This window comes from Scatophagus argus, chromosome 7 (genome assembly GCF_020382885.2).
Source record: "Scatophagus argus isolate fScaArg1 chromosome 7, fScaArg1.pri, whole genome shotgun sequence".
Lineage (NCBI taxonomy): Eukaryota > Metazoa > Chordata > Actinopteri > Scatophagidae > Scatophagus > Scatophagus argus.
This window is the reverse complement of record NC_058499.1, coordinates 23,421,372-23,448,774: the sequence shown is the minus strand read 5'-3', so window position 1 is coordinate 23,448,774 and position 27,403 is coordinate 23,421,372. Positions and strand designations below refer to the sequence as shown.

The window sequence follows — 27,403 nt, the reverse complement described above, 5'->3', positions numbered from 1 at the left end:
GTGTGATAGAGTGCTAAGTGGAAGGGGTAAATTGTGGCTCTGTCTGTACTCTGTTTTTACAAAGCCCGCCATAAAAACGGTGTTTCAATTTAACAGGCAGCTGCAGACGCACACACACAACACGAAACACTCAAGACGCTCTTGAGACATATTTTTACTCACCGTCGCACAGGATACATGCTAATCCCACAGACCTTGGAGCATCTACGCTTTATTTAATACAGATTCATGGGTCTTTACATGAGAGGATGTGGCAATACTGACAGTTGATCCATTCGTGCACGTAAAGCTGCAATCAGTGCTAAAGGCAGAAACTGCTGCTGATCAATACATAGTAATATTAAACAAACCTGACACAAATAATACAGAAAGTCAGTGTTTCATGTAGTGACTGCTTTGGAGGATAAATACAGAAAAAAAGAGAAGACATGTATCGTCGTGATAAAAGAGAGAAAATAAATCTAGTCAAGATGCATATTTCATGTGCAGTCACACTTCAGCCCGCTGTCACCATCAACACTGACCGGAAACAAGACTGGACCACAACAGAAACGCCAAAGAAGCTCTGATATGAAAATAAATAACACTATAAATAATCCACATTTTACAAATCAGTTGTGTGTGTGTGTACTCAGTGAGAAAAACAGGCAATTCAAGTGATGTCTCTGCAGGCAAACACACACGCAGGAGAAAAAAAAAAAAAACACACACACAAACACCCTCAGCACAACGCAGCTGCAAATCTCATGAGCTATCTGTTACCCACAAATGTTCAAAGACAGAAAACACACCCGTCCCATCCATTTTTATAAACATTCACATGTAGCGCACACACACTGAGAGCCCGGCCTTGTCTGGTGCAGTCATGGCTGGCCGTGGACTAACAGAGATATATGAGAGAAGCGAGCTGTGTGGAGAACAACATTTATCTACAAGCCTTTCCTTTTATTATGCAAGGACACCTACCAACAGAAGCATATGGCATACCTCTCTATACTGTCAAGCTCAATCCACTGTGTATTATTTTCAGGAAGGCATCCAATTAGAGCATATTGGCACTTTTAAATTCTCTTCATTATGTATCGGTTAACACTTGGACATCATGTGTTGCACCTCCACCACTCACTGGCTATCAGTGGTCAGTGTATGAGTAATTGCTGTTTGTGTAGAAACACTTTGAGGTTCTCCACAGACAACAGCTGCTTGGCAATCACTCACTTAGTACTGCAGACATTAAGGTGAACTGTCCTTGGAGAAGGAGGTGGAGGAAGAGATCCTCCACACAGTGTGAGCACGAATGCAGCAATGCTTCCTGAATCATTTTCGCCACCGCATGTTTAATGCATGAATTAACCACTCTCTCTGCTCTTAATGGTTGCCTATTTGAATCTGTTAAACTTACAATAGACAAGTTTTTGCTTGAACCTATCATTATCAAGTGAAGTTGATTGCATAATGTAATGGCTATAGAATAATAGTCTAACAGATTAGTTCTCTCTCTTTCACTATGCAATTCAGTCACCCACTGGGTGAGAAATCTTCTGGGAAAATGAAGGCAGCCTGGTACCATTTCTGTCATACTATTGACCTGCAATCCAGCTGTCTTTGCAACGGTGGGGGCTGTGTTTCCACTGTACTTCTTTTACAGCAACACTAGGGTCAACAGCAATGCTAGTGGCTCTGTGAGGCTGGAGTTTGTGAGGAATAGCAGTACTATGATCAGTATGCTCACTATGACAACAATTAACACTGACTGAAGTACATGCTTAACATTACATGTGTCAGCAGAAATGGAGCACATCCCCCAGCAGATTTACGTTTTGTCTCCTAACTATTCATACTCTACTTATACTGATTACACTACACCAGTGGTGGAAGAGATAGGTGCAATTTAACTGGGGTACTTAAAGTTGAAGCATAGTTTTAACAAACTATATATTTGATAAGCCTATAAAATGTACTGCATTTTTAGATTGAACTACTTATTGCAGTATAGAAAATATGCATTAAATATAAGATATCAGGAATAATGGGCGGCACGGTGGTACAGTGGTTAGCACCGCCTCATAGCAAGAGGGTCTCAGGTTCGAATCCCGGTCTGGGCCCTTCTATGTGGAGTTTGCATGTTCTCCCTGTGCCTGTGTGGGTTTTGTGGTTGTGTACTCCGGCTTCCTCCCACAATACCAAAAACATGTACATTAGGTTCATTGGCTACTCTACATTAACCCCTAGGTGTGAGTGTGAAAGTGTGTGGTTGTCTGTCTTTGTGTGTTAGCCCTGCCCAGTCCAGGGTGAACCCCGCCTCTCGCCCGTAGTCAGCTGGGATAGGCTCCAGCTCCCCTGTGACCCTGACGGAGAAGCGGTATAGAAAATGGATGGATGGATGGATATCAGGAATAATAACACAATAATCCTAATAATAATAGCAGACAGTACATTTTGCTGTAAAAAAAATATGAACAGAATGCAAGACTTTTTCATGCAAGACAATTTCTACACTGGGGTATTACTGCTTTTTCTTAAAGCAAACAGTCTGAATGTTTCTTCCACCTGCACCAAACAGATTTTGTACCAACAAGCTACTAGACTTTGTGTTGAGATTGTTTCATCAACAAGTTTGCTCAAGGAAAACCATCTAATCTCAATATTAGATGTGGCTTTTATGCAAAATGAAAACAATAAAGATAAAATCATTCTAATGCTGCAAGTGCAAAGCCGTTCCTCAGGAATGGGCATTAGGTTGACTCAGCAGGGTGTTTCACAGCATCCTATGATAAACAATATGTTGGGTCAATATAGAAGTATTGCAATAACCCCTAATTTTATGTGTTTTTCTTGTTTTTCTTTCAAAATCTCATTTCTCCCAGATCCTGATGATACCACACAACATAAAGCATTGCTGGGTTCTATTTCAATATTTAAGAGTGAGGTGCTTCTGTAAGATGAAATGAAACAGAGACTTATGAAAGAGCGCATCTCTCAAAACCTACAATTTACACAGCATGATGTTGGCCCTGTGATCATCACGTTATACAACACTGTGTGTACAGGGCATGTGTGTGTGTGTGCGCGCGCGTGTGTGTGTGGGCATGCATTTGAGGGTTTAACAAAAACACTTCCAACTCCCTCATTCAAGTTCCCTGCTGTTCCACTGTCACACACACACACACACACACAGCAGTGGGCTCTCAGTGTGTGAGTGACCCAGACATTTGGCATCTTTCGCATCAGGGTGCAATCTCTTTCTTTCCCCTTGTTCTCCTCATCAAACAGAGAAAAGAGAGGGATGGAGGGAGGAAAGAAGGGGGAGGCAGAAGGTCAGTGGAAGAGGGAGGGATAGAGATGGATGGGGTGTAATGAGTATCCAAAAAACAACAACAACAACAACAACAAAATAAGAAAGACAGGAAAGGCAGAGAGGGTGGTGGAAGAAGATAGGAGAGCAATGGAGAAAAATGGGGAGGAAAAGAATGAATCTCTGCTGGGGAAAAAAATGGTGAAGGCAGGAGGGAGTTGAAGAAAGACAGTCTGAGAAGGTGAGCCCCCCCCACCACCACCGTCTCCCGCGACGGACACTTTGTGATGACGTGGTCTGTGAGGCAGCGTTGGGAAATAAAGACTATTTGGACTTTGTGGCACGTGTGCACGCGGCTGCGCTTACACACACACATACGGAGAGATGGACATGTATGTATGTATATGTGAGCATGTATTTAAGTGCTTGGTAACATGTTTGGCGTGGCGTGCGCCATGGACGCGGCGGCGCTGGAAACACGGCCCGCCGTGTCGCTCACTCACCACAACCACAAATCACCCGTGACAGTTTTCCACCCGGTCCAGCATCCAGGTGTGTAATGAGGTACCCACTACTCGTCCCACTCTTCATCTGTCCATTTGTAAAGACTCTGGTCCTTCATACGCTCACGTACACTCACCTGCACTCCCAGACTCCCACTCCTGGCTCCACTTCTCCTCTGCTGCAGGGGCGGACTTTATCGAGCCCGGGGCAAGGGGGCACATCCCCGCACTCAGGGGTGTTTGTATTTCTTATTTGTGTTGATTATACAGTATTTGTACAAAGTTATTGTGTGACGTGTGAATATATGGTGTGTGGGTAAATGAAATGGTACATTGTTTATTTTGGTGTTGATTTGTTATGATTAATAATATTGTATGGACCATTATGATTTTGGGGGCTCCCCTTGATAATGGTTTAAACCAACTGGGCTCAACCAGCAGCCCTATTTAAGGGAGCCTCATTCAGCTTCTGGAGGGCTTGGAGGGAAGTACTATCACATGCTGTGAGGTTATGCTATTGCCATTTTGTTTTTGTGTTTTGTCTGCTCTCAGACTGTGTTTAGAGTATTTGTGTTACAGGAAAATAAAAGCTTTTTTTTTTTTCCTGGCACCTGAAGCTTTGCCGCCTCCTGTTTCCAACCTCTTTCACCTGAATCCAAACTCACCTAGATGCCTTTGTTCGGGGAGACCGTTCTGGACCCTCATAGATAGATACAGAAGAAATCTAAACTTTCCTTCGTTTCTATTAAGAGCAGAAAAAACCCAAAGTGTTCTACTCGAGGTTCATTTGTGCTGGTTCCAAATCCAAACAGGAACCCTGATCATCATCCTTGCTTTTTGCCATGTGTCCTGAACATTTTCAGTGAATTCCGTCATGAAATAGATCAGCACTTCATATTCAGCAAATGGTCCTGAGCATGATCTCAAGAGAGCGAATAATGTCAAACTATTACTTTGATGCATATTTTCCATCTTACCCACACTCATGTCAGGGTATCAATTTCAATTTCATCTTTCTGGATCTGTCAAGGTATCAGTCCAGGATATTTATTGCAAATTGGTTGTCTGTATGCACAGTCTGTATTCAGTATTCAAAAACTAAAGTAAATTTATTATAATAACTTATAATAAAGATTTTAAGCCAGCTTATCCCAAATCTCACAATTTAGCGTTAGCTACAGAAAAATAACCATGATTTTGTCTGTCCAGAATGATGATTAGTTAATGAACAGAATACCCCTGGAACAGACTCTTGAAACCTTTAAAGAGAGGATAAAGAAATTAGCTAGATGTAGCTAATGTTCCTTCATAATGGATGACTTTAAGCACTTATTCAGTTGTGTTTTCTCCACCTGTTTGTGTAGAGTTGACCCAGATTCTAATATAACACAATGGAGAGCCAATGAAAGTCTGTATTAAAGGAAAATCAATGCCGCAAGTGGTTTGTAAAATTATGACCTAATAAAATAATTTAAAAAAATCTAATATATCTGATAAATAAATTCCCCCTCTGGTCTCCACAATGCATTTTTTTTTCTGTGCAGGTGAAATTTACACCCTCACATGGAATCAGATGAATGAAGTTTTAAGAGGACAACAACATCCAGCTTTGAAGAGAGTTTTTCACAGTTTTCTGACAAGACAGCAAGCTTATTTGTATTTCTTTTCCGTGGGAGGCTAAATTTGGACAGTAATTAGTGCTGCTTCAAAGACATTGTGGTTACAGTCATTTTTAAATTCCTGCTTATTCTTCCTGTACATCATCCTTTGCTGAAGGATGATCACCTTGACCTTAATGCTTAGAATAATGTTCCATTCACCATCTTTTACATCTGTGATACAGAGACAGATAGATCTTTCTCTCACACACAAACAACAACAGGTAGAAGGTAAGCCTGAGGTGACATGCTGACTAAACTTCTCCCTGCTGTGGACCGGCTACTGATTGTCTAGGTCAGGACATAAACACATACACACACACATATACACAGACACACACACAGCTGTTTCCTGCCAACTGTTGGCTCTCGTTTGCACACATTCATACACACACACACATACACACACACATGCACTGCTTCAGGTGACAGAGATTAATAGCCTTACTGAGTGACAGAGTAACTTCCACTTCCTTTGTGTCACTGTCAGCCCCAGGCTGCATGCGTGTCTCAGTGTGTGTATGTGTGTGAAGCCATTATTAGAAGTATAATTGCGGAGACATTTAAAGTGTTTCCCCTCAAGGGCTCTGCCGGCATCCAATAAAGTTTTCATACCACAAGAGAGACAGAGAGCGAGTGGAGAGAGAGAGAGCGACAGAGAGGACAAAGGTAGAAGGAGAGGAGAGAAAACAGGAAGACAGAGGAGCTGCAGGTGTGTTAGCAGCAAGCATATGGTGTCCTGGCAGTCTACACACAGTCATTTTAAACAGGAATTTTGTAAATTACAGTAAATTACATGTATGGTCTTTGTTTTTTATTGTTAATCCACGCAGCACTGTTGTGCATGGAGCTAATTACTGCAGATGTGCGTTTCACTAAGCACTGACTGAAATTTGAATGATGAGCACATGAGCACAGTAAAGTAACTGCCTGGGAAACACTATCTTCAACAACATATATTTTTTATATGTTGTTATAGTTTTGCCCGGTGTGTTTCGGAGGAAACATAGAACCATTCTAAAAAGCTAGGATGCTGTGTAAATCATAAAACACGCACATGCACACACACACACACACACACACACACATATATATGTATATATATGTATATATACTGTATATTTCATTACAGCTGGTAGAGAGAAAAATGAAAAATTATGTCAGTGTATTTATAGATCTACATTATATAGTATATAATCTGAAAGTTGAGTGAACAAGTGAAAAAGAGACAGCAGAGGAAATGAGGAAAGGTGATTACAGGTGCAGCGAATCTCTGAGGATGAAGGATTTTTATTAAACACAGATGAGAAGAATGCGTGACAACTTCTCTCCTTCCCATTGCCTTTCTGTCCCCCTCCCTGCCCCACCCCCACTCGCCTCACCCCCCGGTCTGCCACCCACCTCTGGGATTTACATGTCATATTGAGACTGGATAGACTGTTCCTGAGAAGTTTACCTAACTAAACAGCTCAAAGTACAGCTTGTCCATTTAGATGAGACACCATTAGAGCAGGAAAGACGCACTGCCTCTCCTCTCTGTCCAACTCTTTCTTCTGCTTGTCTTCTTTACACAGACCTTGTGTTTGTCTGCATCACTGACACAAGACAAATGTGAGAAATGCCCCTTTTCAGTCAAGCCCAAATTATCTGGTATATTCATAGTTTTTGACATGTTTAGTTATTGGTTTGAATATGTGTGAGCACATGCATATGTGTATGTATTAACATTTTAGCCTAATTTACATTCACTTTATGTCTCCTGAGACAGTAGGTGTATGAATGTGCCTGCAAGAGGAACTACACAATGACTCTTTCAAAGGGCCATAAATGTGCTTCTAGTGACTGTCAAACCCCTACAAGACTCTGTATTTCCAAGGGGGCAACACTGGTTTGAAAAGCAAGGGGGGGCACAATAAAGCAGGGGGTGATGCTAACAGGCGACAGTGCTGATATTTCATTTTAAAGCCTTTATCACCTATACTGATTACCTACTGATTTTGACATGTATCAGAAGGGCAGACTGTAACAAATTCTCTGCTGACAAATTCTCTGTTTCATTTCATCTTTCCAGCGCCGCCGCGTCCATGGCGCACGCCACGCCAAACATGTTACCAAGCACTTAAATACTAACAAAAGAAGGTACAAATTTCTTTGGGGTCTATAAAAAAAACCTTATATAAAAATAGCTTTAACAAACAAACAATAAAACAATTTCACCATGTTAATTATAAAAAAATCAAGAAACATACTTTGGAGAGGAATACTTGTTTGAGTAGTGGATCATCTGTAGGAGAATGCAGTATCCCAGGAGATTTCTGTGGGACTCTGGACAGCCATCTTCAAAGTTTATCCATGTAATGCAGAGTGCTTTCAGTCATTCCCAAATGGTTCCTCAAGATCTGGTCCACAGGGGCATTTGTGCCATGTAAACGCATGGGTGTTACACCTCTGTTTTTAAATGAAACACCCCTCACCTGAAAATGAGCAAACATCTCCTCCCAGAACTCATCTGTTGATTTCCCATGTGTATTCCACCATGTGGCCTCACTGAGGTTGTTTTGTTGACCAGCTGGCTTTCATCAATATTGCTCTGTCACAGCTTTGGGATTACGTACTCAAGGGTCATTCAGCCTCATTCCACTGTGGAACACGGTACAGAAGTGTCCAGGATGAGGATCTTTATCTCAGCGGATGCTGTAAAAAGCTTTTGTGGAACACATTCACTTTTTGTGTGTCATCAAGGGTGGTCAGAAGATTCTTCACATCTGTCAATAGCAAAATAACAGTTAAAGTAATCAACATTTTTAGATAGTATAAAAACAAAAATTTAAAAAATTAAACCTAGGCTAATCAATTTCCCCGTTGTCTGCTTCATCTTTAACTAAACTTACTTTAAATCCCATGAAGAGAATGGTTCCTGGCATCCTGGAGACAGCAGGTAGAATGAACATAGTGCTCTTTTTGTTTCTCCATCATCTTCATGGTTTCATTGAAAACTGTCAGTTGGTTGTGCACAAACACCATCCAGCAATATTGCTCTGGTCTTCATTGTGTTATGTGCTATGTACACAGTGCAGCCTATTACAGCAAGGTGGTTGGCGGTGGCCTTTTTGCTAACCAAAATTGGTATTGTCAACACAAAATCCAACAACTTTTTTCCATCAGGTTAAATGCCCGGAGAATATGACAGACAAATGTCAACATTTCACCTGGGAGTGATGTGAATTTGAGGATCTTGCACTTTCACTTGTTTGAAGTACTGCATTATTGTTGGAATAAGCTTCACTGTTGAGGCATCCACAGCAAAAAAAGACATGATCGACAACCATAGTGTCGGCCTTCAGCAGCTCCATAGCTTGTGGGGCATGAGTGCATGTAAAATGAACATCATAGAAATAGGACCAACTGTACAGCTTGTGGATCAAAATATATGGTTGTGTTTTTAGAGATGGCAGGCTTCCCATTTCATAGGGTTAGGGTTAGGGTTAAGTACGGCACCACAGTGCTACTTCTTTAACAGCTCATTTTTGGCTGTCTTAATAGGATATGAGTTTCCACCACACACAACCAACAGTGTACTCTGGTAGGCAGAATGCAGCATTTTCCTCAGTGAGTACTTTGATAAGGAATACATTATGGAGTAGAAAAGACTAACCGTTAGCATACTGACAAGCTTCATAGCTTAGCAACAACCTTAACAGACTGATTGACTGATATACATGAAGATAGATAAGAGCTGAATTTAAATGTTGTTGTTTTGTCCAAGTTTGCTGCTGGAGCCCTACTGGTTTTCTTTTCTTTCTTTCTCTTTTTGTCCTTATTTTTATTTGCTCAAAGTTTTTGAGCAGCAAAAAATGCAACTTGCCAAAATTGGCAGGTTGGTTGCAAATTCCACTCACTACTCATGCACCTAAAATGACACACAAAGTTGTAATGTAATCATTAATTGAAATGGGTTGGGTTATTATAACAAACATATTTTTTCCATATTCCAAATGTCAAAAAAATTGAAATAACCCCTACAAATCTCACCCCTACATCATGCAGAGCTGAACATTTCTTTTACAACACATCCACTGATGTCTCTGATGTTGATGTTGCCTCACTGCAACCTATTGTCAATTCAGAAGTCCATCACTCTATTTTTTTGTGCAAAATATGCTAAATTAAAATTGACAATTATTGTCATCGACCTCCTTTAGATAACCAGATAACCTTTAGAGCAAATGTTTTAAATGGTGTTCAGATTCAGATTGGATAAACAGTAAATCCAGTCTCTACCTGTGTGCCAGATTTAAAAGTTCCGGTACACTGTGAAATACAGATAGATTTATCTGACAATAATAGACTTAATCAGCATTGTGTGCCAATGGCTTGAATGTAACTGAGCATTGGTTATATATGAAGATAAAACTCCTGCACTGAAGGTTTACTGCTTCTGGTGTGTATATTTATATTTTTGGTGCCACAAAGGACTCAACAAGAAATAACTGATTATAAGCATTGTCAGTATTTTACTATTATTATTATAAATTGACCGCCTGCTATGAACAAGGCCATGATGGTGCATTAATGATTCGAAGATTATTAGTGTCACACACTTTTTAATGGACTTAATGAACTAACAAAGTACATGCAACATAATACAAGCACCGCCGCACCACTTTTGACCTGTTAGCGTGCCCTGACATCCATATGTCTTACCATAATAACCAATTGATTCACTGATCAATTTTAAGCTCACTTCCTCAACAGATTTCACTATCAGCAGATTTATTAGTAGCTTAGCTGTTGACACCGTGCTAAAATCACACACTGCATGTACCATCACAAAACAGTGACTGGTTCATTTGCTTTCACTTCACAAACGAACCACTTTAGGTTTCGATCTTGTGTCCTGCATCCAAGTGTAATTGCTGTGTTCAAATCTCAAAATAAACCACTTTTTGGTGGTAATAATCACGGTTTTCAAACAACTGCTCCAAACAAACCCGTCTTGAGTTTAGTTAACGTATTATACAGAGTAACAGAGACTACTTTATAGTGCTTTGGCACTGATATTATATGATGAATTATTCTTAGTGTCCCACCACACTATTATTATTATCATTACATCAAATTACCAGTGCAGAGTTTATTGGTATTGGCAAAAAATCACACTGCCTGGAGGAGTCTAATGTGGGTGTAATCATTGCAGGGAAAAAAAATACATTTCTTCTTCTTCTGTAATTGTTAATCAAATAAGTACATAGTGAATCAAAACTAAGTGTATATATACTCTGTCTTCTCAAAAAACAATTTCCGCTCAGTTTCAGGTTTAACTCTCTGAACTGCTATATGTCTCCATGAGAATACATGTAAAGTGTTCTCCATGTTCTTGCCAGTAGAGTTTTAATCTATTTTCCTCATTTTTCTTGTGCCACTACTGTGTCATCTAATCAAATTTTATCTTCGTCTTCTCTCTGCAGTCACTCATTCTCTCACACTTGCAGGAGAACCAAGATCTGATTTCTTCTGCTGCCAATGAACACGACCTTTCATGTCACTTTAAATAGGAAGAAAATAATGGCTGTAGTTGTCAGCCATGATAGCTGTGGTTTATTAAACAATAAAATGCAACACAACAAAATGCAAAGAAAGACAGTTCAACAGTAAAGTAACGTGAAAAATACCACAATAAAGCACTGTAACACAACACATTTCCAATTTCAGCAATTTGATGAAACATACACGTTAAGCCACAGAACAGCAGTAAATACACTCATCAAAAAAGTCAGGTTGCAGTCATACTTACCATTTTAATTCACTCTTTTAAGTTTATGCTTCACACTGCTTATGACTGACAGCAGAACAGGTGTCATGCAGGCCGTGTAGAAGCAGGACTGCAGTGCAACCCTGCCTAAGGATGCATGATTTAATCTGCTTCACTGCTTCATTGAATTAAAATATGACGAAAATCAAATGAAGGAGAATCCAGGCCTGCCCTGTAATGTGCTTTGATCATGTGATAACAGTCCCACTGAGAGGAAAAGAGTAGTCCTCGATGCTGATTGGCACAAGGTCCCATAAAGGACATATTTAAGTGTTGCCACACAATGAAGTTTACATAAGGATAAAAAAAATCCATGTTGTTGAATAGTAAATATTTTATTGAACAGTTACATTAAGCCGAAGGAACTGATGGCTCACTAACCCCTCTGAACAGCAAAGGTAAATTGTAAGAATTTTTCCCATTAATTTATATAATATATATATAAACTACATACAAACTGTCTGACAACAGAAAACATGACAAGTAAACAGAAAGGGAACAGGATGAGTGAAGGGTCAACTTAGGAGGGTTAGTAATTTTTTGTCATTTCATTTGGATAATTGAATACAAACCTTGTTTAGGAAACTGCACCTTGTGTCCCATCTTTCATCCTTTTCATTCTTTGTACCTGGTGCTCAGTCTTTCTCTCTCAAGTTGTCGGGTAATAAATTGGTTGACACCAGACATTTTGGCTGGCCATGGAAATATCACCCAAATATCACACTGACCCTCAGCGCCCTTCTCATTGCCCGCCGGACAATGTCCTTCTTTGTTCTTCACACGCAGAAGACATAGATACAACAAGGAAGAAGGATTGTAAAGAAGCAGAGAAGTAGAGAGGAGGAGAGGAAAATCTAAGAAAATCTTTTTTAGGAGGAGGAACAGGTGGAGACAGGAAGAGAGGGCAACAGAATCAGAAGGATCAGGTGTTGGATTATTGCAATTTCCTCTCAATCTCTCACTCTGTGGGGTCCATAGGATCATTAAAAGCTCATTTGTACTTTTCCCAAGCCCCTCCCCCACTGCATTGACTAGATGTCTCATTGATGCTCCGGTGATTAAGACAATGATTGTCATTCTGTGACATATTGACCTACAAATCAACACACGAGTAAACTACATATTTAAGCTCTCGTATCACGTTTATGATCAAATTCAATGTTTTTATTGCTGCAGAGTTATTCAGATCCTGTGTAATTGATAAAATCCAATTATGATGTAAGTTTAGGTTGCTTCCTGTATTTCTGCTCTTTTGACCATCACAAGAAAATGCAGGTGACATTTCATAATATTTATGTTTCGTTAATTAGTTTTAATGACACCTCTCATTTACATGGAACGTATCACACACAGGGAAACATCCATCCATCCATCCATCCATTTTCTATACCGCTTATCCGTCAGGGTCGCGGGGGAGCTGAACCTAATGTGCATGTTTTTGGTATTGTGGGAGGAAGCCGGAGTACCTGGAGAAAACCCACGCAGGCACAGGGAGAACATGCAAACTCCACATCTTCGAACCTGGAACCCTCTTGCTATGAGGTGACAGTGCTAACCACTGCACCACCGTGCCACCACAGGGAAACAATGGAGGAATATAGACTGATCAAACAGATTTCAGACTGTAGTTAAAGACTAACTTTACTCTGAATCCTCTTTTTGGATAAATATATTACATATACATTTACTTTATTATTCAATCAACTAGTGAAAATCTGTGGTGCCACACTGCACTCCTCAAGATAAACTGTGATCCACCTTACCCACATCTCCTGAAGCATCACATAACAGTACCTACAGTCCATAGGATGCTGCCACATCTCGGGCTGCATCGCTGTTGCTGGAGTTGATCTGATCAGCTGGGATTCTGGCCAGTGAGCCAAGGTCCACTAGGCATGTAAGCAGGGCATTTCAAGCTGCTCGCACACAGATAGTCTCTTCACTCGGCAGTCTTTATGTCATCGGGGCTCAACACGTTTTATAGTATAGTGCATGTGCCACTAAATAAAAAAAAAAAATTCGGATCACACAGAGAAATGATGGCTGTGTGCATTTAAAGTTATGAAATGATAACCAAATACTAAACATATTCAAAATGTTAGAATTTATCCGTCTTAAGTAAATAAATTATTACTAAGTTGACATACACATTGAAATTAGTAATGTTTAATGTCATGAAGAATGTAATGTAGAATATAATAAGGGATAATAATAAGGTAGAGTGTAATTTTTAGCAGAGTATAATTTGCTCATAAATCATTTTTCTGCTTTTCACATATCTATTTTTAGGAGCAAATGCGAGTGAAATATTCAGTGTTGGGCCCCAATAAAAGTAAAGAATTAATGTTTCTTTTACAATTATACTGCGCTAATCAGACAGGTGATGTGTTTTTGAAGACAGAATTATCAGTTCATCTTTTCAAAGGAAGAAGGAAGACACTGTCTGTCACTTATTTAATCAATGATTGATCAATTACAAAAAAAGGAAAAGTGTTGATTGTGATGTAACAGATTGCAAGAGTGATATCAAAGAAGGCTGCTGAGGAACAAATTGTTGCCAAGTGAACAGGCTTTTTTTTGGCATTGCTTTGTGCTGCTGCATTTGATCTGTTCTCATTCCTTGACAGTTGGATTGAATCTGATGACAGCTCGGGGCCTGCGATGCTCTGTGTGTGTCTTCTGTAATTGGTAACGCTTGATTTTCCTGTTTCAGAGGCAGAAAACCAGAGCAGCAATCTGTCTGTGCACAGCCAAACAGTCAAGCCATCAAGGCAAGGTTTGTTTTTAAGATGTAAAAAGTAGAAAGAGTATTGCTACTGATAGATCAAACCTAGAATCGATGAAATTGGCATGAGACAGGAATTCGCTCTCTCTATTATTCTGTTACACATACACACAAATACCGGAGCTAATTAAAAGAAAGCCAGAAAGGAAGAGAATCAGACAGGCAGGTATACCAATGGGATGAAGGAGACTTTAGTCTTCATAAAGAAAAGCGAGCAAATTGACCTCCGGAATGAGGGAACTGTTTCATTACACATCCCCTGGGCATGCAGGGTAATAAGGTTAAAGCTTGGGGCACACACTGCAGGATTAAAAGGCACAAAGACACGCAGACAGGATGGAGGTAAGATGGAGATGAAGCCATTGCAGCACTGTAATGGCTGTGTTGTAAAACACCTGCAACATATCCCACACTGGATTCAGCTCACAAGAATAACTGAAACCGAGATTGTGTTTTAGACAAGAATACGATTCCTTCGACATAAACTACATTAGAAGACCTAAACACACAAATTAATTATTTGTAATTCACCTGCAGAGGGTAGTTAATGAGCACTCGAAGTAGTCTGCTTAGTAAGGTCAGTTACATTTTCTGCATGGCGGCTTTGCATTGTAAATATTGATCCACATTAAAAGCTACTTTTTGAGTTAATTTTGGACTTCAGCCTTATGTCTGCTTAGAACAGATACACCTCAAATCCAGGAGACATGCATGCGATGCACATCAAGATGCAACCTAATTCCAGCTTTTATTTTCGCATGTTTAATGTAATATAATTTTCATAGCTTGAGAAATCAGATATGATTGCCATGTTTTTGACTTCATTTTCATCATTTTCAGTTGACCAAATGACAACTGACAAAAGCTACTTCCAAGGAGCACTTAACACATTTCATAATGACCTGTACAGCTGCATCGATCTCATCTCGCTTGTTGCACATTTTTCATTATTGTTTAAATGATCCTATATCAGATGTCTTGTATCTGGTGTAAATTTCACTTAAGCTATCCCTCATTTTTGAAGGGCCAGGCATCGGCTTTTCAACATTTCCCACCATAGTGGGCATTTAAATACCCATTATTGTTTAAATACCCAATAAAGCCTGGCATTTTGAGCCATGCTAGCAGCATGGCTCTAGGGCTGTCAAGGTTCAGTCCAACTAAATATCTCATCTACTACAGGATGGATTGCTACAACATTTTGTACAGATATTCATGGTTCTCAGAGGTTGAATCTTCTAGACACTGGTAATTGGTAACTGTCAAATGGATGTGATACATACCATTATATGCAACTTTTATCCCCTGATGTCAAATCAAAACTTTACAGTAAAATAGAAGAATATTGGGAATTTAGGACTGACATTCATCCTAAATAGCAAAGATTAGCAGGGTATTAAAGTAAAATCTAGTAAAATCCTTGCTTGTGTTGTCCAAGTTGATTAAAAGACAAACATTAGCCTAAAAGACATTAGATTAAATTATTAGATAAATATGTTTTTATGTTGCTTTGTTTCTCTCTGTCTCCTCCTCCCATCTATGTGTGTGTGTGTGTGTGTGTGTGTGTGCCTGAGTGTGTGCGTGTGTGAGTGTGTGTGGTGGATGCAGCTTTCTGATTTCTGGCACCTGCCGTTTTTTCGACAAAGTGGTGGCCATACTTGTACTTTGTACTAGAGTCATTTCACCTCATGGTCTCCTTGTGAGTTTTGCTAACTGTGTTTGTCTTTATGCCTCCACTGACTTGAGCCACTCTCCCCTCCTCGCCATTTTGTCACCCGCTTGCTCTCTTCCTTCATCCCCTGTGTTGCAATACACCTTTTCCTCCTATCCATTCCCTCTTGTCTTTTGGGTCCAACTGAAAACTACCCTGTAGCAGAACGTCAAGTAATATATCCGTAAACCTATATTTTAAGAGCTTTACTATGTAAAGATGTAAAGTCAAATTGTCATCTAATGATGATGTTTTTGCACATATGAGCAACTTTCATTGGGTTAAATGGCATGCTTAATATGTCCATGTTCCTCCAAAGACGGAGGGCTATCATCTCACAGTACAGAAATCTAGTTTGCATTATTTTTATTTCCTACACTGTGATAACTAGGGTGAAAAAATGGTCAGTCTAATTCACCTTTAACTTAATTTATTGTGTGTTTTGCGATGACTGTATATAAATTCATTAATTGCAAGGCCAGTATACAATTGGCCTGACACAATGTTAATATTTAATTTTAGAATATCATAGTTATTATCCGTAACAGTATGTGCAAACACCCCTTTAACATGTCATCACAAAGTTTATCAAAAACATTCAAAATCAGCACATCTGGAGATGGATACGGTTTTCACTGAACAGAAAGGGGATGAAATTTAACCAGTAGCAAAAACTGTCAGACAAATGTAGTACAGCAAAAAGTACAATATTTGTCTCTACTAAAATAAAATGGAAAGTACAAGTATTTTGAATTTGTACATAATTACATTTACTTTAGTGAAAGCATTTGGCTTGTTAAGAAAGATTTTACATATTTGAGACCAGCCCAAAATGCGCTGTTGTGGACAACACAAACTGAGCTTTTTGCTCCCATTGATGGTCGGTGATGGTCAGGGTGGGGTGGAAAAAGAGAATATTTGATGTGATTTCTTTTTCAAAGCAAAGGTTAAATAAAAAAACAAAGTCTCCCAAAGAAGGCTGTTTGAAAAAGTGAGAGCTTTTTAGTTGGCCGAGGTCATCAGTCAGTCCTGAATCTTTTATAGCACGTCTGAATGACCTACTGCTCCCTCCACCACCATTTTGTACACACACACACACACAAACATACACACACGGTCTTGTTTCCATCACTTTTGGGGACATTGCATAGACTTTCATCCATTTCCTGGAGACTTAACCACCATCTAACCATAAAAATAAACATTACCTGCCTAATCCTAACCCTGACCTTAACCAAACCCTAACCTCAACCTGACCTTAAAGCAAGTCTTCACCCTAATATTTAATGATTTATGTTGTGGGGACGTCTCCATAAGTGAGGCGGGTCCTCACAGTGTGACTGTGGAAACAGATTTTTGTCCCCACAACTACAGGAATACATGTTCACACACACACACACACACACACAGCCTTGTCTATATCACATTGTAGGGACACAAGACGTGAACGTGCAATGTGGGAACCACCCTTTCTGAAGGTCTTACAGCATTGAAAAAAATCAGGTGGTATACTGGAGCAGCCAGAAACACACATATCACTTCAAATTGTCAATCAGACAAAGTAGAATTCCTCACCTGACCAGGGACAGCTTCCTGGGGACTTTTCAGGTTTTTAGTGACTTGTGGGGTAACCTTATACACACTTTCAGATTTTTCTATCTTCCTTTGGACCAGTTGACACACTTTCAAGTTTAACTTACTTTGTAGAGACCTTAAACACTGATGGTGTTTAAACATTTATTTGAAGGAATATATCATTTGTAAGTTTTGTTAATAAGTTAATATTCATTGAAAAAAAAATAATGGGGTAATTATTTAGTTTAAAAGACTTATTAGACCATATTAAAAGACTATATTCATTTGAATATCTGAGTTGAATTAATAAGAAGATTAATAATAGAAGTTAATTTCCAGATAAAATGCTTATGTGGTATGAAAATGACGAAAGATGTATGATTTGAAGTCTCATCTTGTCATTTTTTAAGTTTAAAGACTAAGCTGCAACACATAGCTCTCAAAGTTAGCGCAAATGATGCAATGTTTAAGATTTTATTACTACAAGTCATCTTAAGTAACAGACAGACATGGGTCAAGGGCTATTTTTTAATAGCTTGACAGCCCTGCTATCACATAAGAAAAATAAATTGTATCAAAACAATTTTTTGCAAATCCAAGCAGATTTTTTGAATGTGAACATTACAATATGATTCATTAATATCAATCATTTAAGTGATACTGTCTCAAAAAAACAAACAAAAAAACAGTCCTGTTCTGCTATGTAAATCAAGTAACCTTGAGCAGAAAAACAAGAGAAGGTTTGTCCAGACCCTCCACCAGCATCCACCCCTAGCCCCCTGACCTCCAACACCACAGTGATCAACACCTCAGACCTCAACGACTCACAGGAAATCAACTGTGAGTATCTTTCATTTAGCTGGGAGGAACTGGTGCATGGACACAGAGACTCATCAGAATCCGTGTAGCTTACAAGGTGACGATCGACTCCAGCTTTGTTTGATGAAAGAATCGGTCCTGATTCATCCTTGTTCTAGAGAAGAAATAGTGAAGACATAATATATGAATAACACACATACATACATACACAAAAGAAGACGACTAAGATTAAAACAATTTGGAATAATTTGTTTATTGAATTCAATTTAAACTTGTTTGCATTATTGTATTATTATACTTAAAAAACCCCACTACAAATTACTTTAAAAATGTCTTTATGTAGTTCTAAAGTTTCAAGTTGGTTGTGATTTGTCAACCATATGCTGCCTGATAGAGGACTTGTGAAAACACTGACGTTGCTTAAATTAAAGAAAAAAACAAGGCATAGCAAAAATTTAAAATGTGCAAAACCTGACTATACTCTTTCACTTATGAAGATTCTAGATCAGTGTCACAATATCCTAGCGAGTCCCCACTGAGTCAGAAAACCAGACTGTGCTTGGCAACATGTCTGACACAACAGTTTAACCAATGTAGCCAAACCAAACATGTATTTCATAGATTTTTCATAGGTCAAAGTTGGCTCTGGTAAAAGTGAGTTTTGTATAGCTTGCTATAGCACTGCAGTGACTGGTACAAATGGAAAACAAGTGAATATCAAGTTGTACAGGGTTGAACTGAGCTGTGACACAAGAACTGATGTAAAGTACAGGAAGCACACTTAGCCTGTGTTATAGGCCTTGTCTTAGACGTGTATTTCAGTTGACAGTAAGAATGAAAGAATCTCATCAGTGTCACTAAGAGTGCAGAGTAATACTTAGCTACGGTGGTCCCCACAAGACACCGTACAAGTGTGTAAGACAGCAGCTAGAGTAAATGGCTGGCTGGTCCCCACTTAGTAAGAAAACCATACTGTGCTTGGCAACATGTCGGAAACCAGTTTAACCAATGCAGAATAAACCAAAGACTGGGCACAAGAGCAAATGTTGCACCTATATGAGTAAAAGAGAAACACTGATGTTGAAACTAACTGATTCTTACCTGTGTGATGGTGGATGGAGGTGTCTCAGCAACCTTCTCTGCTGGTGTGGAGACCTGAGAGTGAGAGGACTCGGCCACACAAGGCTGTTCTTCTGTCTGAAATAATAGGTCATCATTAATGAGCAGTTTGTCAACAGAAATAAGTCTATTAGACTACATGATAAAGCAACAGTGAAAACAAGACAGAAGACTATAGCATAAACATCAATGTCTGTGTGTACCTGGCTCTAAATCATATTTTTTTCCATAGGTTCACTTGTCTCTGGCTACAATGAGTTTTGTATAGCTTGCTATAGCACTGCAGTGACTGGTACAAATGGAAAACAAGTGAATATCAAGTTGTACAGGGTTGAACTGAGCTGTGACACAAGAACTGATGTAAAGTACAGGAAGCACACTTAGCCTGTGTTATAGGCCTTGTCTTAGACGTGTATTTCAGTTGACTGTAAGAATGAAAGAATCTCATCAGTGTCACTAAGAGTGCAGAGTAATACTTAGCTACGGTGGTCCCCACAAGACACCGTACAAGTGTGTAAGACAGCAGCTAGAGTAAATGGCTGGCTGGTCCCCACTTAGTAAGAAAACCATACTGTGCTTGGCAACATGTCGGAAACCAGTTTAACCAATGCAGAATAAACCAAAGACTGGGCACAAGAGCAAATGTTGCACCTATATGAGTAAAAGAGAAACACTGATGTTGAAACTAACTGATTCTTACCTGTGTGATGGTGGATGGAGGTGTCTCAGCAACCTTCTCTGCTGGTGTGGAGACCTGAGAGTGAGAGGACTCGGCCACACAAGGCTGTTCTTCTGTCTGAAATAATAGGTCATCATTAATGAGCAGTTTGTCAACAGAAATAAATCTATTAGACTACATGACAAAGCAATAGTGAAAACAAGACAGAACACTATAGCATAAACATCAATGTCTGTGTGTACCTGGCTCTAAATCATATTTTTTTCCATAGGTTCACTTGTCTCTGGCTACAATGAGTTTTGTATAGCTTGCTATAGCACTGCAGTGACTGGTACAGCTGAAAACAAGTGAATATCAAGTTGTACAGGGTTGAACTGAGCTGTGACACAAGAACTGATGTAAAGTACAGGAAGCACACTTAGCCTGTGTTATAGGCCTTGTCTTAGACGTGTATTTCAGTTGACAGTAAGAATGAAAGAATCTCATCAGTGTCACTAAGAGTGCAGAGTAATACTTAGCTACGGTGGTCCCCACAAGACACCGTACAAGTGTGTAAGACAGCAGCTAGAGTAAATGGCTGGCTGGTCCCCACTTAGTAAGAAAACCATACTGTGCTTGGCAACATGTCGGAAACCAGTTTAACCAATGCAGAATAAACCAAAGACTGGGCACAAGAGCAAATGTTGCACCTATATGAGTAAAAGAGAAACACTGATGTTGAAACTAACTGATTCTTACCTGTGTGATGGTGGATGGAGGTGTCTCAGCAACCTTCTCTGCTGGTGTGGAGACCTGAGAGTGAGAGGACTCGGCCACACAAGGCTGTTCTTCTGTCTGAAATAATAGGTCATCATTAATGAGCAGTTTGTCAACAGAAATAAATCTATCAGACTACATGACAAAGCAACAGTGAAAACAAGACAGAACACTATAGCATAAACATCAATGTCTGTGTGTACCTGGCTCTAAATCATATTTTTTTCCATAGGTTCACTTGTTTCTGGCTACAATGTATAGCTTGCTATAGCACTGCAGTGACTGGTACAGCTGAAAACAAGTGAATATCAAGTTGTACAGGGTTGAACTGAGCTGTGACACAAGAACTGATGTAAAGTACAGGAAGCACACTTAGCCTGTGTTATAGGCCTTGTCTTAGACGTGTATTTCAGTTGACTGTAAGAATGAAAGAATCTCATCAGTGTCACTAAGAGTGCAGAGTAATACTTAGCTACGGTGGTCCCCACAAGACACCGTACAAGTGTGTAAGACAGCAGCTAGAGTAAATGGCTGGCTGGTCCCCACTTAGTAAGAAAACCATACTGTGCTTGGCAACATGTCGGAAACCAGTTTAACCAATGCAGAATAAACCAAAGACTGGGCACAAGAGCAAATGTTGCACCTATATGAGTAAAAGAGAAACACTGATGTTGAAACTAACTGATTCTTACCTGTGTGATGGTGGATGGAGGTGTCTCAGCAACCTTCTCTGCTGGTGTGGAGACCTGAGAGTGAGAGGACTCGGCCACACAAGGCTGTTCTTCTGTCTGAAATAATAGGTCATCATTAATGAGCAGTTTGTCAACAGAAATAAATCTATTAGACTACATGACAAAGCAACAGTGAAAACAAGACAGAACACTATAGCATAAACATCAATGTCTGTGTGTACCTGGCTCTAAATCATATTTTTTTCCATAGGTTCACTTGTCTCTGGCTACAATGAGTTTTGTATAGCTTGCTATAGCACTGCAGTGACTGGTACAGCTGAAAACAAGTGAATATCAAGTTGTACAGGGTTGAACTGAGCTGTGACACAAGAACTGATGTAAAGTACAGGAAGCACACTTAGCCTGTGTTATAGGCCTTGTCTTAGACGTGTATTTCAGTTGACTGTAAGAATGAAAGAATCTCATCAGTGTCACTAAGAGTGCAGAGTAATACTTAGCTACGGTGGTCCCCACAAGACACCGTACAAGTGTGTAAGACAGCAGCTAGAGTAAATGGCTGGCTGGTCCCCACTTAGTAAGAAAACCATACTGTGCTTGGCAACATGTCGGAAACCAGTTTAACCAATGCAGAATAAACCAAAGACTGGGCACAAGAGCAAATGTTGCACCTATTTGAGTAAAAGAGAAACACTGATGTTGAAACTAACTGATTCTTACCTGTGTGATGGTGGATGGAGGTGTCTCAGCAACCTTCTCTGCTGGTGTGGAGACCTGAGAGTGAGAGGACTCGGCCACACAAGGCTGTTCTTCTGTCTGAAATAATAGGTCATCATTAACGAGCAGTTTGTGCACAAGTGTTCACAACAGCATTCATTGCACATTTTTTACTCCAAGTGAAATGTTGAAATGTTGAACTAATGTTGAAATTCAAAAAACTGTTATGTCACAATGATTATTACTGTGTAGGTGTTATACCCACATTAGTGCAAGCTCATTACTGCATTGCCTTAATTTTCTTTAAATGTATACAAAAAAACAAGTATCTCAAAAAAACTGTATGATAGGCTGCAAAGCTTTCTTTAATTGTCGAAATCTGAACAGAGGCACAAAAATAACAATCATTCTGGTGCATTATATTTAAGCCACATTTGACACTGATAATAAATAATGACATACCTGTTTCCTCCATGGCCAATCATTTCCACCATAGTCATATGTAATTTCTTCTCCTGGCTGTATGTCCCTCAAAGCAAATAGGCAGAGGTATGATTTGGCCTCCGTAATGACCCTCTTCATTTTGCAGTTTGGGTGCCTGTGGTCATCATTGACAAGGCGTCCAAGGCTGCCATCTTCTTGGGCTGCATCAATGCTTTGGAATAGCAAAAAATAAATGACTGGGCTTGATAATATTAAATTACTGATTAAAGTACCTTTTTTCTAATTTGCCATTACTCTCATGTTCCTTGTAACACCACAGGGTTATTATGAGATTTGTCAGTGCTACGAAAAAAAGAAAAAAAAAAAAACAATCAATCAAAACCTTACCACCATGTCTTTTCTTTCCAGTAGAAGTCAAACATGAAAACAGCACATGAGCTGTGATAGGTCCTCTTCCTCTTTATTGACTCTTCCAAATTTATCAACGTCCCTCTGTACTCCACCACAAAGTCTCCTTTTGAGAAATGGGATTTGGCAAACACCCCTCGACCTGTTAAAACCAATACTACAAATGTTATTTTATACAGTTTAGGCTGGAGGGGTTAAAGTGCACCACATTAAAAGTGAACTGGATTCATAACAAGATAAAACACAAAGTATGTTTTATATTTTACACAAACGAGGTCATAAACTTGCATACGGAAGGTGGCAAACACACAGTACCTTTATTGGAGTTGATGTATTTTACTTCCAGTTCTGCAGTCTTGTCCAGTGCTTTCACAACATGTTCCACTGCATCCTCTAAGGGAAGCCATCACATACCTAATCATTAATACAAAAATATCATAATATTAACAGAGTTTGGGGTTATATAAATATTGCATTTCATGAAAATGTTTAAATGAGTTATACTAGTTACTAAGAGTGATGGCGAACAGGCAATCATCTAACAAACAGTCCCACATCATGGTTTTCCTTGTCTATCGAAGGCCAAGGTGGTTAAAGCGTGTGGGGGGGCGTTCAAGTGTAGTATCTTTTGCGTACATAAAGCCTTTATTTTCAATGTAGACTCACGCTCACAACCCAGAACAACAAGCTTGATTTTCAGCCATGGAGGGAGGAGCGTAAACATTCTCAGCTTGGCATTCTTGGCTTTTAAATAGACCCGTGACGTAGCTAATTAGCTAGCGCTAGCTGCTCTGCTAACGTCAAGTAGCTCTCCCTCAAAACTCACGATTTCACTCTATGACCAAATACGTCATGCTGAAGTTGCTTTTAGACGTTTTTTTCACAGACTCGCGTAAATAAATGTTAAAGTTATGATGACTTACCTGTTTGAGTCCACTCTGCCACTTGACCTGCACGCTGTGCCCGTCTGCTCCTTCAGCTGTCATGTCAAAGAGCGCTTGTTCTGTATCATCAGTACATCCAGGAAATGTGGTAAAGGTGCATTACAGATGACTCCGACCGCCAGTCATGTCACTTAACGTGTATCAAGCCCACCCATGTGTGCCCCTCCCCCACCAATCTATCCACGGCATAAAAATTAAAACTATTTATTAAGCAATGAGACCCAGTGTTTTCTCCACGTGTAAGTACTAATTTAAACGTGCAAGACTTGACTTATTGCTATGTTTTTTGGTAATGCATCATAATTACATATCAGAAATTGATTTAAATTGTAATGGCAGTATCTAATAACCTTTACCATTCACCCCCAAAGACCCACATATAGAAGAAAATTGTAAACATTTTTTTTACCTTTTAGATGTTGTCTAAACTCATAATCACACCAAAATGATAATCACACAAGTAATATTTTTATGAATGATATTTTTCATAAAAACATTGAGTTATTTATTATTTATTTTAGAATTATATTTACTGAAATCAGATATTTTTTTTACAAATCCTGGAAAACTGAATGAAAACTCTAACTAAATTATGATACTCCCAAAAGCAGTTCTATTTCTCTGAGAAGCAGAGCTGGACCATTGCACTTTCTGCAAAGCATGTAGGTGTAGCCTTTAGCATTGTGTCTGTACTGTCCTCTATTATTTTTTACAGGAAAATGTCCAATCATGTCCTTGCATACTTCTTTTGGTGCTGATACTTGGACAAACAAGTAAAACCCTGAAAACATGACCTGTACTATACATATGTTTAAATAATCTATTAGTCTATCCTGAAATACTGTAGATAATATGTTCTTTAATCCGAATGTAATCATTAAGATTCAAGAGTCTTTATTGTCATTATGCAAGCTTAACGAAATTTTGTGCAGATTCTCAGCTTAAAAACACACTTATAAATAGGAGAAAATTGAAATTGCACACTTAAGAAAAAATATAAAAATATAAAATACCAAATACAAAATGAGGTAGATAAAAACAAAGTGCACTTAATGCCAGACTATGTGTATGCTGTGTGTGTGTATGCAGATAGACGGGGGAGGGTGTATGTGTGAAGTCCTGTATGGGGGTGGGACGTGAGTGTGTCACTGTATGGGGGTTATTGCTTTAACAGCTCTGGGGAAGAAGCTGTCCCTGAGTCTGTTGGTGCTGGTTTTAATGTTCCTGTACCGCCTTCCTGATGTAAGCGGTACAAACAGTTCGTTGCCCGGGTGGGTGGGGTCTGTGGCAATGCGTCTTGCCTTCTTCTGGACTCGGGCAGTGTAAACTGAGTCCAGATCTGGTAGACTGCAGCCCACAATCCCCTGTGCTGTCCTCACCACCCGGGCTAAGTCCTTTCTGTCCTGTGCTGTGCAACTGCCATACCACACAGTCACACTGAGACACAGGATGCTTTCGATTGTGGCTCTGTAAAAGTTCATGAGCAGCTGAGTAGACAGTCCAGTCCGTTTCAACTTCCTGAGAAAGAAGAGCCATTGTTGGGCCTTTTTCACCAGGTGTGAGGTGTTCACTGACCAGGAGAGGTCAGAGGAGATGTGGATGCCCAGGAACTTAATGCTGTCCACCCGCTCAACCGCCTTCCCAAGTATACAGACGGGAGCGTGATCGGTCTTCCTGGACCTCCTGTAGTCCACTATGACCTCCTTGGTTTTGCTGATGTCCAGGATGAGGTTGTTCCTGGAACACCACTGTGTCAAGTTCTGGACCTCGTCTCTGTAGTGGGTCTCATCATTGTGAGACCCACTACAGTGGTGTCGTCCGCGAACTTAACAACCATGTTTGTGGGGTGGATAGCAGAGCAGTCGTGTGTGTACAGTGTGAATAAGGCAGGGCTGAGTACACAACCCTGCGGCGTGCCAGTGTTGAGGATCAGTGGGGCTGATGTAGACTCCCCTATCCTCACCACCTGGGGCCTGTTGGTGAGGAAGTCCCTGATCCAGGAGCAGAGTGAGTCTGACAAACCCAGGTTGTGGAGTTTCAGGGCCAACATATCTGGGGGGACCGTGTTGAAGGCCGAGCTGAAGTCCACAAATAGCATCCTAACATAGGTGTTAGGATGCTGCAGGTGAGTCAGGGCCGTGCGAAGTGCTAGTGAGACGGCATCCTCCGTAGAACGGTTCTCCCTGTAGGTGAACTGCAGACTGTCCAGGCCAACGGGGATGGCGTCCTTGATGTATCTCAGGAGGATCCTCTCGAAGCACTTCATGATTATAGGGGTCAGAGTGACAGGTCGGTAGTCGTTGAGGCAGGTGATGGTTGATTTCTTTGGCAGAGGCACAATGATGGAGGACTTCAGGCACACAGGGACCGTGGACAGCTGTATGGACAGGTTGAAGATGTCCAGGAAGACTCCTGCCAGTTGGTCAGTGCATGACTTCAGTGTGCGCCCTGACACCTTATCTGGACCTGCAGCCTTGTTGGTGTTGACTCTCCTCAAAGCGGAGGTCACTTGGTGCAGCTGCAGGACGAGAGGCTGCTGCTGCACCTCTGGCTGAGGAAGGTCAGCAGTTCTTCTGCTGCTTGGAGAGTCGAAGCGTGCGAAGAAGCTGTTTAAGGTGTCAGGTAGGGTCAGGTCATGGCTGACCTGCTGGTCATTCCGCTTGTAGTCCGTGATGGTCCTGATGCCTTTCCACATGTTACGTGGATCGTTGTCATTGAAGTGCTCCTCAATGCGCTGCTTGTGCCTGTGTTTTGCCAGCTGGATGCCCTTTTTCAGTTCTTTCCGGGCCCTGCTGTAAGCCAGCCTGTCTCCTGACCTATAGGCTGCATCCCGGGCTTTTAGCAGGGGCCACACTGTGCCGTCCACCCATGGTTTTTGATTAGGAAAAACCGTGATTGTCTTTGTGTAATAATGTAATAAAAACACTGCATTTTGATCGAAACTCAAAATTGTAACAGAGGAGACATTTAAAACGTATGAATGATCAAAAACACAAACATTTCTTTTTGTATTTTCCTAATAAACAGGTAAAAAGTTCATCAATATGAAGTGCAGCTGCAGACAGGGGAAAATCCGCTACCACTTTGACCCAGCCCTCGCACTCCTTTCGGTCTGCGGGAGCCGCAGCCACCCCCTCCCCTATCCTCTCTTCTCTCCCCCCTTTTTGTCATCTGCTGTGGTGTACTGTCCACTGACGTACACAAAAATACACATGTACAAAAGACAGGTCCCCCGTCCGCTATGTGTCATCATATTACCATAGCAATGTGTTGAGACTTGGATGCTCATCATGACTGCAAAGTTTCATCCACATTGGATGAAGCATGTTGGAGAAACAGGCAAAAATGCATCCATTTCCTGTGTGTTGGTGAAGGGTCAAGTGGCGGAAGAACAGCCAGACCGTGTAACACAGACCAAAGCTGTTGATAACTCTTTGTCCTTTATGCCTTCAGAGTGACCTGAAAAAATTATCAGCTCGATCAGACGAT

General features: G+C 40.3%; 1 protein-coding gene across 1 annotated transcript; it reads right to left on the bottom strand.

The window, feature by feature from the left end:
- Nucleotides 1-17,794: 17,794 nt before the first annotated feature.
- Nucleotides 17,795-24,259, bottom strand: LOC124062601. The gene is made up of 6 exons (XM_046395499.1): nt 23,894-24,259; nt 23,286-23,384; nt 22,950-23,112; nt 22,581-22,773; nt 22,122-22,217; nt 17,795-18,312 (listed from the first exon to the last, which is right to left on the bottom strand). Exons 3-6 carry the CDS (start codon nt 22,982-22,984, stop codon nt 17,986-17,988), a joined length of 651 nt encoding a protein of 216 aa, XP_046251455.1. The 5' UTR covers nt 22,985-23,112; nt 23,286-23,384; nt 23,894-24,259; the 3' UTR covers nt 17,795-17,985.
- Nucleotides 24,260-27,403: the final 3,144 nt, after the last annotated feature.

Bases quoted from the DNA above. Each gene is read 5' to 3' on its own strand.
- LOC124062601 (XM_046395499.1), bottom strand. From the start codon at position 22,984: ATGTTTGACTTCTACTGGAAAGAAAAGACATGGTG. The intron at 22,774-22,949 runs GTAAGGTTTTGA...GCTATTCCAAAG, and splicing joins TGGAAAGAAAAGACATGGTG to CATTGATGCAGCCCAAGAAG. The intron at 18,313-22,121 runs GTAAGAATCAGT...TTTCTTCTCTAG, and splicing joins CTCCATCCACCATCACACAG to AACAAGGATGAATCAGGACC.